Genomic DNA, 14,862 nt, shown 5'->3' with positions numbered 1-14,862 from the left:
CAAACCAAACTCAGGTACCCAATTTAGACTTTGTACTCTAGTCGATCGGCCACTCGACGCTACGAAGTAACTAAACTGACTTTTTTTACAGCTACTCTAAGTCGTCCTTCACAGTGCGGCTCGGGGAGTACAACCTGAGCTCCGTGGAGAGTGGGGAGCAGGTCTTCTCCATAGAGCGCATGTTTCTGCACCCGGAATACCACCCTCTCACCAACCACAACGATATAGGTGAGTAGCATGCATATGTTTTACAAATGCTCTTTTGTTTGTTTTTTTGTTTTTTTACAGTCGAAGTAAGACCTCTGTCGCTTGCTTTCCCATTCATTCATTGATGCACTCAAAGTTCAAAATGTTAACCAGCCTGGCGTGTTGACTCCGTGGCTCTTGTAGTCAACTCTGCCTCCCCACCCCACCCCCCAGGATACCACCTCCCCACCCCCGGATACCGCCTCCCCACCCCCGGGACACCGCCTCCCCATCCCTGAGCCCACCCTGTGTCCTTGCCTACCTAGCATCACATACTGTACGTGTTATTGTTTTTTTTATAACCGCAGTGTTGGTACGATTGAGACAGCACGCAGACGGCACGTGCGCGAGGACAGGCCCGTATGTCCAGTCGGCCTGCCTCCCGACCCCCGGGACCATACCTCCCCACCCTCGGGAACATACTTCCCCACCCCCTGGAACATACTTTCCCACCATCCTTCCTTACTACGTGTTTATTGTATAACTGCGCAGTGTTGGTACGACTGAGACAGCACGCAGACGGCACGTGTGCCAGGACAGGCCCGTATGTCCAGCCGGCCTGCCTCCCCACCCCTGGTGACATCCTGCAACATTACCTAACGTTACCTGTCACCACATACTTATTGCTTCTGTGTTTATTGTACACTGTTTAGTGCTTGTGCGGCTGAGACAGCACGCAGACGGCACGTGTGCCAGGACAGGCCCGTATGTCCAGCCGGCCTGCCTCCCCACCCCTGGTGACATCCTGCAACATTACCTAACGTTACCTGTCACCACATACTTATTGCTTCTGTGTTTATTGTACACTGTTTAGTGCTTGTGCGGCTGAGACAGCACGCAGACGGCACGTGTGCCAGGACGGGTCCGTATGTCCAGCCGGCCTGCCTCCCCGCCCCTGGTGACACCCTGCCGCCCGGCAGTAACTGTTCCATTGTGGGATGGGGCAAGGCTAGTAAGTGCGCGTATACCATAGCAATTCTATATGTAAAAAGATAGAACGATTTTTCTGTAATGATAGTACATTAATCATTGTGTAAACACCTTGATAGGAAAAAGAACTTGAAAGATTTGACTTTTGATTACTGTATTAGAACAAATAACTTTACTGTCAATCATTGTTTCAGAAAAACTAACTTTACAAGCTAGCATCTCTGCTAATCTCTTCAATGAATTGGGAAATAGTTTTGACCCGGATTTTGATAAGGGTTAAGTGTATAGTTTTTGAAATAAGATTTTATGCAAGATTTGTGAAAACTCAAAACGTTATTCCAAGTCTTTTGTTTTCTTTCAGATGCCAGTGATACCTCGTTCTCAGATGTCCTCTTGGAGGCGTCCGTTCCCTTCATCCCGCGCCAGGAATGCCGGGATAGGGCGTACGGGAACATGGTAACGGACAGGATGTCGTGCGCGGGATTCTGGGAAGGAGGGGTGGACACGTGCCAGGTAAGTTTTCAGAACAACTTAGCCTGTATGTTTATTGATGTTCATCATCATAGCTTGTCGCTTTTATTGTATGTTTAAAGAGAAAAGAACGCAACTGAGTAACTGCATGGAACTCCACATAACCACATAAGGTCTCAACGTTACAAGTTTTCAGTACCACAAAGCTTGTTTTTTTGCTCAGTGTTTTCCAGCACAATACGAAGATGGGATCCGGACTTCTTTTTGTTTTATGTTGAAATTAAACTTGAAAGACCAAGCCATAAGTTCCTCGGCCCTCCTATCGCCACACAAGGCCTCATGAACTTGATTTTATGCTTGACGTCCTACGGAGACTACACTGTGCGATGTGGGAGTGCGAGAGAACTGACCATAAAACTAATAACGAAGCGAATTCCTCATTGACAGTGTTAGATATTTCTATTTCAAAAGCATCTGCAAGTGAAACATAGGATTATCAGCAAAAGCCCATCTTTCATTCGTGGAGCTTTGAAATAATTAATCCAGCCAACATTTCCCCTCAGGGCGACAGCGGAGGCCCGTTGCTATGCCAACAGGACGGCCGTTGGACGGTGTGGGGAGTGACGTCATGGGGTGACGGGTGCGCGCGGCCCAACTGGCCCGGGGTGTACACGGCTGTGGAGGAGTTTATGAGCTGGATACAGCAGACCATCCGGGCCGCCGGATGAGCAACGTTTAGCCATTGTTATGCATTTAAGCACCTGTCACACATTCAGGACCTTCCTACAACTTCATTCCCGACCATGCCCCAACGGAGCTCGAGGTCGGCGCTGGAATGGGGTAGTCTGAAATCCATCATATTCTACCTCCAGTTCGCTTCTCTGATAGCATCTGAATAGAATGTGACATTCCGAGTTCCTTTGTCTTAAACTAATGATCTAGGCGTCCGGATGAACAACTTGTGTTTGTACATTTGACGTTCTGTCACTGCTCTTTGTTTCAACTGTCTTCGGTCAAATGAACTTGGCTCAACGTTGATTAGCCCGTGTTTTACACATTTAAGTCCCTGTCACACATTCAGGACCTTCCCACGAATTTGCTCTCAACCAACCCCCAACCAAGGTCGGCGCTGGGTTGGGAGTAGCCTCGAATCCTTCCTATAGCATTTTAGCTCTAAGAGCATTTAAGTGGAATATGACATTCCGAGTTCATTTGTCTTAATGATTCATAGGCGACTTTTAAAGACTAGTAGGTGACCTCGACCAACTCCCAATCACAGATGACATTGCTCACGTCTAGCTCCCAACCATGGTCGGGAGTAGCCTGGAATCCATCCTATTTAGTTTAGGCCGCTACCCTAGCCCCGCTGCGCTACCTCGGAGCTTGGGTAGCGAACGGAAAGCTAATGAGGCTGGACTCTAGGCTAGGTCGGGAGGCCATGCTCCGCTAGGTGTGACAGGGGCTTTATTTTGTGTTTGCAACTGATGATGATGATGATGCCTTCAAAACTCGATGTATGTACCACAGTCTTGCAGGGAACTACATAGTGCAAATGAAGTCTGAATTGTGCTGTTAGTGATACAGTGGTATAGATATGACAATATGAATTATCACTACCACGATCGCCTGTATGGAAGCTGGGGTGAGTCAGTCACTAGCGCTCCTCACGGCTTGTTTGCGAACTGCAGATTGTACAATTGATCAGGCAGAGTGCTTTGATATATCGGTAATATAACTTATTTTTTAACTCGTACGGTGTCGAAAATGCATCCACTGTGATAGTTATAGAACAGCGCGGTATCCCTCGCTGAGAATAGGACGAAATGAGCCAAGAACCACGTACAAAGACAGTATTTACTTAACCGACACCTTAGCGTGATACATAAACCCACAGAAGTCTTCCAATGTTCAATGTTCGTGACTCATTTAATCAATGGTTGTGCTGACTGTGTTGTGTTGGGTTCTGTTTTTGTTATTGAAAACATCTTGCAGAGTGCCGTACCGGCAAGGGCGAAGCACCAGTAGTGCGAGGGGATGGCCTTATTAAGCCTTAACCCTGAACTAGTGAGTCATAGAAGCGTTCGCGAAAACGAACGAGCTTGAGACTTAGATCGGCTCGAAGTTGAGTCATACAGTTCACTTGACAACCGCAAACACGTGTGCCAGGTCGGCCTGCTGGTGTTTGCTGTGAAATATAACAGGAAATGCTGTGGGGGTCTTCTACCGCAATTTTCTAGCCTAGTAGCCAAACCTATTACAGCTCCTGAGGCTCCTCTGTCCTCTGTGCAAATCTCTATTTGCAGAGAGGACTCGGGAGCTCTGATAGGTTTGGCTACTAGGCTAACATTTCTCTGGCACTCAACGTTGAAATATTTCTAAAAAAACAAGTGTTTACGAGATCGCTTTGCTATGATAATTTCACTGGTGCTCCAAAAAATGTACGTAAAACTAAAAACCTTGTATTTGATGGACACCTAGAAAAACAACTATTTCCAAGACAGCTTTACTATTACACTTTCATCGATCAAATTTACAAGCAAGGTCAGATAAGACATTTGCCGTGTAGCCTCCATACCAGGCTTCTCGCCGGGCGTTTGTATTGTAATCACATTGTGTGTTTTCTCGTCTGATTAGATGCTGGTTTGTGATCCTGCCAGTTTAAATACAATTGTTAGCATCACTGAGACCGCGATTAGCAATTAGAGAAACAATACTTAATCAGCAAAAAGAAAATATTATCACAACATCCCCTAAGGAGCCTGTTTTGAGGCTATATTTGTTTGCCCAAAGTCGGCGGCGCTCGGTGTTTGTTCAGGTCGGGGAGGTGAGATAACTGTGCCCCTACCTCAACATTCGTGCACACACACGTCACTTCCACAACACAGGGTCCACTTCCGGTCATTGTTTGTGTGTGAGCTGCAGAGATTCTCAGTTTGAGTCCGGTGGAAAACAATCTTGGGACGAAAAAAAAGGAGACGCTCCAAGCTGAGTGATAAAGCCAGAATGGCGAAGATGTGGAAGGCGGCAGTTTTGCTTCTTGTGGTCGTGCTGCTTCTGCAAGACGCAGAGACGAGAAAGGTGAGGACTTTTGATCTCCAAGTAGATGTAGGGAGGGGACGTCGTAGCGTTTTCTCACTCGATAACGAGAGAGAGTGAGTTAGATAAAGTGGGTTAGGGGGAGTCGGAAAACGTTACAATCTGCTCTATTTCAGTTTAATTTGAGGTCATGAAATTGACTTCATGCGGTGAAAATGAGAAATTGTCAGATATGTGGAGCGAATATAATTCATGTAGCTGCGATTCTACATGGGGAGGGAGCAAAAGTCGTGGCGTGCGAGACGTGCGAACATGGTTCGCTTTTACCGTTGAGTACTGTTCCGTAAGGGTTTTGAATGAATGAATGAACTTATCAATGAGTTGATGAAGGTTTGTACTGTACCCAGTGGTACATGTATTTGGAATCTCATGACTTAAGCAGTAATTCAAAATTGGTTTAGCCAAGTCCTCATCTCGAGGTTTAATGCATATTCGGCCGAACTTAGAAAGTGCGTAACCTCCAAGCAGATGTGGTGGGTGTACATCGTAACTTTAAAAAAATCTGGGCCACTTGAAAGTTGAACAAAACGAAACCTAGTCTTCACCTCACATCTGCTCGAAGCCCAGGGTTCCCTGACCCCGCACGTACCCCTGTGCCCTGCCTCTGCAGGAACGTGAGAAGCGACGAAAACACTTCACTAGGGCAAAAGTCCAAAGATCCGCTCCAGGCGTGAGTCAGACTTGTAGCCTCGGATTTTACTAGCCTGGCTACCAGACTGTTTCCAGGGCCATCACAGGAAATTTTACCACAGACCAACACCTTTGAGTTTGATAGACCCAGTGTTGTCCATATAGACTTTCGAAGTTCAGATACGTATGGACGAATAATTAGAGTATCGCATTGTTCTACTGTTGGCAAAACGGTTATAGAAATCGACTGCAAAATAGGAAAAATTGGTAGGGGGACTAATAGAATGGAATTAAATGTTCCAAGCCAAGCTTAGCACCCCTACCAGTCATCCATATTTTGAATCCGATTACTACAATCTTTTTCGACCCGACAGGGGGGTCTGGCAGAGGCTATCGTCGGACTGTTTGTCATGCGTGATGTATATACGTGTTGACTGTCAGATGACCGGCTGCTGTACACTGTTTGGAAGTGGCGGCAGAGATTGTTTTGATTATCAGAATGTTAAGTGTGACGGAAAACGACGAGGTCACCAAAGGATATACAATGAAAAAAAATCAAATTAAAAAAATCGACCAGCGCGAATTTGTTTGTGATACATGCTATGATGCAACTGTATTATTTTTGTCACCTCTCTGTATTTCTGTCGGTACTATCAACAAGTATTTTCATGACAATTTCTGTTCTTCGTTCCAGCCCAAACATGGAAAACCCAAGAAGCCCAAGAGAATTGAGAAGGGACCCAAACGTGGTGAGCATGCCCATTTTCAATATAAATATATATAAGAAAACACAATGTCTTAAATAGATACATCTTAATCTTAGCCGACAGTAATGAACACAAGGATATCCATCGTTATACCTGACGGTGAGGGCAGTAGTGCAAAATTTCATACATTTCCATAAGATTTCCAAGTCGCTGTTGGGAGGAGAAATCGTAACACGAACCGTCTATTTTGGGTGTAAATAAAGGCACAAACAAAACAAACAAAATCTACTTTCTTCCATTTGTCTAACATGTTTATCACTCGTGACCAATTGCTGACGTCACGTACCCGCAAAGACACGTTTCAATTAAGTCACGTGTCTGTAACTCTCGCGAGTTTACGTTCGGCAGTGATTGGTCATTATTGATTCTGAAGATGGCGACAGTGGTCGTTGAAAATTTGATCCGTGTGAAAATTTGATCTTAGTGTTGGAAGAACGTTTAGCACTGTATTATGATTACTACCAACACAGATGAGCTTCCATGATAATGTTAATTACATTTCTCACTAATTTAGATCTGAATAAAACGAAAATCAAACCATGCATACAACACTCCCAATCGATCAGAGAATCAACATCTACTTACTAGAGAAAAATAGTTCGCCGTTTTTCTTCAGGGCCGCCCAACCGTGCCTGCATGTCCGAGCTGATCCGCGCGAGGGCGCTCATCCGTAACCTGACCCAGGAGAACGAGCGGCTGCGCATGCGTATGATGGACGCCCCGCCTGCACCGAGCATGCGCGGAGGCGAGTTGGAGGCGGACATTGACAACCGGCCGGGTGGCACCGTGGCGAGGACGGAGAACTGGGCCATGCGGTAGGTCTGTGTAGGCCACGCTATCTAGCCTACATCGATATATTAAACTTAAAAGATTCAGACTCACCGTTTAAAAAACAACAAAAAACAACTGTGACCTTCTTCAGGATAAGTGACACACAAAGTATTACCACGTGACCGTACATATGCTTAATGGTTTTGGAAACACATCTTAAACATCGCTTGTTTGTGAGAGGAATAAAAGAGGCCATCTTCATCAGGGCACACCAACCGGGACGGGGGGAGGTACCGACTTCCGACAACCTTTGACCTAGTGCTGACGTCAAACGTGCAAAATCACGTGTCTAGGGTCAGATAGATGACGAAGACCGAATGATTTGGTCGAAAATTTTGAGTTGAAGAACAGTTTATTTCTCATTTTTAAACCTCTGTTGTTTTCATCCATTTCTGTGATCAGACTTCGTGGCGGGATGGCGCCTAACCGCGGGCGGGTGGAACTGAAGGTGGAGGGCGGGAACTGGGGCATCGTCTGCGACGACGACTGGGACAAGCTGGCGGCAGATGTCGTCTGCAGGCAGCTTGGATACAGGAAGTAAGCACGGCTGGTCATTTTTTGTGACGCCCCAGGGGCGGGACATGTTAATGTGTTCTACGTATTGGTAGCCCCTGTTCTCCTTCATGTATAAGTCAATGGGAATCGATGGCGACCGATGTCATCTGCAGGCATCTCCTCTACAGTAGGTAAGCACAACTTATGCTAGAAGTCCTTAACCTCCATTTTTGGTGACGACTCATGGGCCGAGCCTGTTATGAAGTTTGCGTGCTGGTCAGCAAGTATGAATGGTATCCGATGTCACTTGAACGCAACGTCGCCGATGCCTATAAAGATTAAGAAAAAAATCGTCAGTCTTTGTTTTTGGCTATGCCTCAGAGGCAGGGAAACATTGTAACAGCAAAAATAACGGCGGATGTCATCTGCAAAAAAGTAGGCTACAAGTACAAAACAAACTCGTCCTAGAAATCTTTATCTGGATCAGTTGGCTGAAGAACTGTGACACACCATCCTTGTATGCATCCCTAAGCATTATATCTACAGTTTGTTGAGTTTTTTATTTATTTGCACAACAGCGGTGCCAAGATGGCGACCAAGAACTCCAGGTTCGGCGACGGACGGCGGGACTTCATCCTGGATGACGTGGTGTGCTCTGGGAACGAGATGACGCTGATGGAGTGCACGCATCGCGGCTGGTGGGAGTCGGACTGCGACCGGAACGAGGTGGCCGGGGTCGTCTGTCTGCTCAACGAGGGTGAGTAGCCATGATCTACAACACACTCACACACACACACACACACACACACACACACACACACACACACACACACACACACACACACACACACACACACACACAATGGCGTTGCAGCCCCGTTTTGTGCCCTTATCAACAGCAACACTGGCAGTGGCAAGGTTTTTGCGGGGGATGTGCGATTATATCTTGGGGGCCAGTCAAGATCTACTTGGAGATTAATAATCGATGAGTAAACTGTCTGAATGAATGGATGGTTTATTGTTGTTTTCCCAGTTGAGATGGCGCTGTCCCACCGCGAGTGTTATGTAGAGCAGGGCGAGACGTACCGGGGTACCGCCAGCAGCACCCTCTCCGGCAGGACCTGCATCAACTGGAGCGAGGCAACGAACATGCGGTAGGAACACCCCTTATTCCTTACCTTACCTTAGACCTTAGGACCTGCATCAACTGGAGCGAGGCAACGAACATGCGGTAAGAACACCCCTTATTCCTTACCTTACCTTAGACCTTAGGACCTGCATCAACTGGAGCGAGGCAACGAACATGCGGTAGGAACACCCCTTATTCCTTACCTTACCTTAGACCTTAGGTCCTCATTAACTGGAGCGAGGCAACAAACATGCGGTAGGAACACCCCTTATTCCTTACCTTACCTTAGACCTTAGGACCTGCATCAACTGGAGCGAGGCAACAAACATGCGGTAGGAACACTCCTTATTCCTTACCCCACCTTAGACCTTAGGACCTGCATCAACTGGAGCGAGGCAACAAACATGCGGTAAGAACACCCCTTATTCCTTACCCCACCTTAGACCTTAGGTCTTTATTAACTGGAGCGAGGCCACATACAAACATCATCATCATCATCATCATCATAGCTTGTCGCCATTTCTCTCCACCTAGTCCAGTGCATGTTCGTTGGATTCTCGAAGGTATGTGTCTGTAGGTAGGTGAGAGTCTGCAGCTGTGCATCAGGTTTGGGCTTCCCACACCGTTGCAGGTTGTCACCTGTCCTTGCAACCTTTGCCCTTGCCCGGTTCAGGGCAACCCAGACCCTTAGGCCACAAACATGCAAACACCCTTCATTCTTTACCTTACCTTTGGTCCTCACATTGGGCAGCAAGTCCTCATGTAGATCTGTCGGATGCTGAATCTTTAACGTCTTTCCAAGGGATATCAGCTCTTTTTAAATCAAGTCTTCTAGATCTGTGAAGGTCCTGCGCCAGATATTCTTTGGTCTGCCTTTTTTTCCTTCTGCCGCTCAGTGGTACCCAAGTCATTGCAGTTTTTAGTTTCGCTAACTCGGCATGCGAAGGATGTGCGCTGCGAGTTGGAATCTTTTTCCTGTTCTGGTGTCACTCGGTGGTTTGGATTGGTCCTTTACAAGATTTCGTCGTTGATGATTTGCTCCTGTTATCTCTCCTTCAGGATTTTCTAACATCAGGTTCCTCTCTGGCGGAACAAATCAAGTTTTTTTCCCCCTTATTCCTAGTCTGTCTAAATCATGCTCGTATTGGCCGCCTTACTGACCGACCCCTAGGAAGCGGCCAACTATTTTTCCACTGGCAGCAAGAGATTGTGTAGCATAAGCCCCTTCGTGTTCATTGGTCCTCTGTATTTCTCTACACAAATTCATCGTACACAAGCACACGACTTGGGACAATAAAACGGTGTTTAAAATGGTCGTTGGTGATGTGCTCCTGTCATCTCTCCTTCACGATTTCAAGACGGCCGTTTTCCTGTTCTTCCTCCTGCTGCAGGTACAGCACCATGCGGTACCCTGATGGAGAGTTCGGGCTGGGGGACCACAACTACTGCCGCAACCCTGACCAGGACAAGCAGCCCTGGTGCTACGTCAACATGGAGCAGGGCTTCGACTACTGCGAGATCCCACGATGCGACGGTAACTAAGTCTCCAGGCAAATGTGCAGCGTTTTGCTTCTTGGATCCAATAGTAACCCAAACTTATTCTCCTAGATCCTGCGCAGGCTCTATGACTGTTATTTTGCAGGGGGAGGGGGTCTTTATAATGTGCTTTTATTGGCATATCAGTTGTAATTGTACTTCGTTTCTTGTGGAGGAGGCACACAACAAACCTAGTACCGAGAACTTATATGCCACTAGAAAATGTAAGCACATTATAAGCCCGCTAAAAAAACGACTTGCAGAGCCTGCTAAGGAGTTTGCCCAAACATGTCCAGTCCATGCTGATGCCGTGATTCGTTTCTATTAAGAATTTAAATGATCAGATGATCTTTGCAAGCTAGTTGCAATTGCAAATTGTAAATTCTAAATTAAAGGCACGACGGATAAGACGGCATCAGCATGGACTGGACATGATTATCCAATACCCATGTACAGCTTAAGTGTTACAACAAAATAAAGCAGAAAAGTAATATAAGTCCTAACATCCCCACAGTTGAGTGTTTCACGGAAGATGGTGCCACGTACCGCGGGGAGCACAGCACGGAATCGAACGGGAGCGACTGTCTGGGCTGGGACGAGCAGGAAGCGGGCATGGACATCAACGTCTACAGCTATCCTAACGGCAAGGGCGGCATAGGTAAGGCTCTAACGTCTACAGCTATCCTAACGGCAAGGGTGGCATAGGTACGTAAGGCTCTAACGTCTACAGCTATCCTAACGGCAAGGGTGGCATAGGTACGTAAGGCTCTAACGTCTGCAGCTATCCTAACGGCAAGGGCGGCATAGGTAAGGCTCTAACGTCTACAGCTATCCTAACGGCAAGGGCGGCATAGGTAAGAGTCTACGACTATCGAAACCTACAACCATAGTGTGTAAATAGGTCTTGATTATAAAAAAATCGACAACATTTTGAGCCCCCTAGCAACCTACCTCTTCTCGAGCTGCAGTTTTTCTGCATCTTTCGTTGACAACATCGTGCTTCCCAATCACTTTGTTTTTGTCGAGATAGACATCGCGATATCTTGCGCTTTCAGGCGTGCAATGCTCCTGTGAACATCAATTGTGTGTTTGTTAAAGTTGAAATAGTAGTGGATTATCATCATTTAGTCTGAATTTATACAACTAATACAATCAGGCAAAAAAACTGACAAAGACAACCCGTGACATGATGGTGGCGTTACCGTTTTCCCTCTTCCTTTCCCAGGCGAGCACAACTTCTGCCGGAACCCTAACGGGGCCCGTGAGCCGTGGTGCTACGTCAAGCCGACCCGCGGCAGTCCCGTGCTGGCCTCGGCCTGCGGCATCCCGTCGTGCGATTCCATGGGCCCGGGCGGTACCGACGGCTCCGACTGCTACACCACCGAGGACGGCGGCCGCAGCTACAGGTGGGGTTCGGTTGTGTAGCATATTCACATCTCTATAGAGTACTACTACATATTCACATTTCTATAGAGTACTACTACATATTCACATTTCTATAGAGTACTACTACATACTACATGGGCACGGGCGATACCGACGGCTCCGACTGTTACACCACCGAGGACGGCGGCCGCAGCTACAGGTGGGGTTCGGTTGTGTAGCAGTCACATTTCTATAGAGTACTACTACATATTCACATTTCTATAGAGTACTACTACATACTACATGGGCCCGGGCGGTACCGACGGCTCCGACTGCTACACCACCGAGGACGGCGGCCGCAGCTACAGGTGGGGTTCGGTTGTGTAGTAGATTCACATTTCTATAGAGTACTACTACATATTCACAATTCTATAGAGTACTACTACATACTACATGGGCCCGGGCGGTACCGACGGCTCTGACTGCTACACCACCGAGGACGGCGGCCGCAGCTACAGGTGGGGTTCGGTTGTGTAGCATAGTCACATTTCTATAGAGTACTACTAACGTTACATAGGCCTGGACGGTACTGAAGCGACTTCAACAACGAGGGCGATGACCGTAGCTATATTTGAGTGAAAGCTATCTTTTTTCAAAATCAGATATCGAAAAAAAAACTAACTGAGGATGTGATGATGAACTTATGGATGGATTAGTTGGAATAAGCTCTAAGCTTGCAATTGTCTATGGGCGTTCAAATGCTAAACGGCACATTACGTTTAACTCATTCATCCATTTTTCATTCATTGTACCTTCCTTCTAGCTTTCTTTACTGAGTTCCATTCTTTTAATTACCAGGGGCACGGTGACAGAGACCGCTGACGGGGTTCAGTGCCAGCGGTGGGACGAGCAGTCTCCACACGAGCACCAGAACACGCCCGAGATCAAGCCCGATGCAGGTCTGAAGAAGTATCATTCATGCCTTAAACCTAACAAATTTGCCTCATTCTTGTCTCGGCCTGTATCTTTGTTTCCATGATAAGCAGTCCTGATCAATTTGGGCCCGGCTTGTTTTGAAAATACAAAAACACTCTTTTGTTCCAAAGTATTATCTGTACTGAGGTTAGAATAGGACCTCCTTGGTACTACTACTTGGATTGTCTGTATGCTTATGTTTTTGGGAGTAAGTCTTACGTTGATACTAAAACGACTTGAAATTTACACTTTGGAGTACGTTGATGCAAGAAAGGCATCCATGTATCTATATACCTTTTTCACTCGACACATTATTATGTCAAACATTCAGGAATGTTTACATATTGTCATTGTCATTGTAATGTTCTAGAAGGTTTGACCAAACCAAAGAAAACCGATTCCCCTTACTAATTTTTTTACCGTCATATCAGTATTAATATAGGGTAAATACTCAAATTACTGACTCTGAATGTTTTCACGACGAAGGTTTGGATGAGAACTACTGCCGGAACCCGTCACCGGACGGAGCGCAGCTGTTCGAACCCTGGTGCTACACCACGGACCCCCAGCAGCGATGGGCCTACTGCAACGTGCAGGAGTGCGAAGGTAGCAACCATTCACTCATTCACTCATTCATTTATTCATTCATTCATTCATTCACTCACTCATTCACTCATTCATTCATTCATCCACTCATTTAGTAATTTCATTCATTTAGTTACTCAGACTCTTAACTCACCCTCACTCACTCACTCACTCACCCTCACTCACTCACTCACTCACTCACTCATTTATTCATTCATTCATTCACTCATCCGTCCATCCATCCATCCATTCACTCACTCACTTATTCATTCATTTATTTAGTCATTCATTCACTTATTCACTTACAGACTCTAAGTCACTTCACTCACTCACTCAGTCAGTCTAAGAGTCTATGTTTTTTCATACAGATTGCTAAAATACGATCATTCTTCATTTTTTATTCAACCTTCCCGTTTCTGCATTTGTTTACCCCAGGTCCCACAGAAGAAGTTGAGTGCCCAGAGGGACAATTCAAATGCAAGACTTCATCAAAGTAAGCCGATCTTGACACGTGATAAAATGTCTATATGATGACAAAAATGTCTTAGCTGATTGAAGTTTTAGCCGTAATGACTAACAGCCAATGTGTTGGGTATCGGCTGTGTTCTGTGAAAAGCTAACAATGCGATCGAAGGCTACATTTTAGCTTACTGAAACGCTGCCTTGTCCTCCCCAGCTGCTTCCCGAACGAGTTCCAGTGTGACGGAGACAGCGACTGTGAGGACGGCACTGACGAGGAGGAATGTGGTGAGCATCTGCATCTGTACTTAATTACTTTATTACGTATCCTCTTCGTCCCTTGAGAGACATAAGAACATGACTTATCTATATCGTATATATGGCCTCCGTCGGTACTGAGCATGGTAAAATCCTAAATCACAACAGCCCTACAGCATCGTCTATGTCTTAACAGCCCTATATGAGAATGGCAGTCTCTGCCACAAAAATCACATCTGTAAGCTGACTCAGTTCTGTAATAACTAAGCAAAATATAGTCGTTTTTTTGGTGAAATGACACCATCTTTGCAGCCACATGGAGATCATAGTCTGGTAGCGACAATCAGACCGGGCTAAGATAGACTAAAGGTTGTTTTCCTTAGATTTTTCACATTATATTGGTGAGATCCCGCCATTTCTCTGCCACTAGTAGGGCTCAGATTTTGTGAGGAAACTGAGTAGCCTGACTGAATGTTGTTTTCTTTCCAGGCGGGTTCCTTGGGGAGTACCGGATCTACCGCAAGGCGGCGCTCGTGCTTGAAGAGGAGGAGTACCTGGCAGGTTACACCAACGTGGACCCGGAGACCTGCATGCAGATCTGCTCCGAGACCACCGACTTCGTCTGCAAGGCTTTCGACTACAACAAGCGGAAGAGGGAGTGCGATCTGACGTGAGTCCGCTCATCTACAAGCAGATTCTTTTTTTTTTCATCTTTGTTTTTGGCCCTTTCTAGTTGTGTTTCAGTGTTGCCATCGCAGCATCATTAGAAAGATATACAGTACAAAACGCCGCAAAATGATGTGGAAAGATGAGACATACATCTCCTTGGAACTTTTAGTCCGGTTCATATTTGTTTCATCATTCACTTCAAACAACAGCACTCCAGTGAACTTGTCTTTTATGTTTTTCTGTTAACTTTGGTATGTCATTTTTCAAAATTGCAGGGCATTGTGTTGAAATTGCAATATGTTTCTAGGTGGATGGATGTGGATTGTAGTGCAAAAGATAGCATGCTATTGAATTCAACCCAAAATGTACTAAGTGTTTCAAATTTCGTGCATTCTAAGATACAACTTACCACCTGTGTTC

The 14,862-nt window shown here is 46.1% G+C and overlaps 1 protein-coding gene across 1 annotated transcript in view; it reads left to right on the top strand.

Annotated features, from left to right (window-relative positions):
- Positions 1-14,862, top strand: part of LOC136448660 (deleted in malignant brain tumors 1 protein-like) — a 73,982-nt gene that overhangs the window by 46,902 nt on the left and 12,218 nt on the right. Inside the window, exons 30-50 of the mRNA XM_066448300.1 lie at positions 92-228; positions 289-293; positions 421-523; positions 1,061-1,198; positions 1,538-1,689; positions 2,211-2,366; positions 4,585-4,725; positions 6,068-6,122; positions 6,739-6,955; positions 7,374-7,508; positions 8,045-8,223; positions 8,500-8,620; positions 9,987-10,129; positions 10,646-10,789; positions 11,357-11,547; positions 11,634-11,716; positions 12,355-12,455; positions 12,958-13,077; positions 13,492-13,549; positions 13,733-13,803; positions 14,263-14,443. Of these exons, the coding sequence (XP_066304397.1) occupies positions 92-228; positions 289-293; positions 421-523; positions 1,061-1,198; positions 1,538-1,689; positions 2,211-2,366; positions 4,585-4,725; positions 6,068-6,122; positions 6,739-6,955; positions 7,374-7,508; positions 8,045-8,223; positions 8,500-8,620; positions 9,987-10,129; positions 10,646-10,789; positions 11,357-11,547; positions 11,634-11,716; positions 12,355-12,455; positions 12,958-13,077; positions 13,492-13,549; positions 13,733-13,803; positions 14,263-14,443 (2,631 nt within the window). The remainder of the gene's footprint in view (positions 1-91; positions 229-288; positions 294-420; positions 524-1,060; positions 1,199-1,537; positions 1,690-2,210; positions 2,367-4,584; positions 4,726-6,067; positions 6,123-6,738; positions 6,956-7,373; positions 7,509-8,044; positions 8,224-8,499; positions 8,621-9,986; positions 10,130-10,645; positions 10,790-11,356; positions 11,548-11,633; positions 11,717-12,354; positions 12,456-12,957; positions 13,078-13,491; positions 13,550-13,732; positions 13,804-14,262; positions 14,444-14,862) is intronic.

The sequence above is a fragment of the Branchiostoma lanceolatum genome, chromosome 14 (genome assembly GCF_035083965.1).
Source record: "Branchiostoma lanceolatum isolate klBraLanc5 chromosome 14, klBraLanc5.hap2, whole genome shotgun sequence".
NCBI lineage: Eukaryota > Metazoa > Chordata > Leptocardii > Amphioxiformes > Branchiostomatidae > Branchiostoma > Branchiostoma lanceolatum.
The sequence above is the reverse complement of the archived record's forward strand: the minus strand, read 5'-3'. Positions and strand labels throughout refer to the sequence as shown.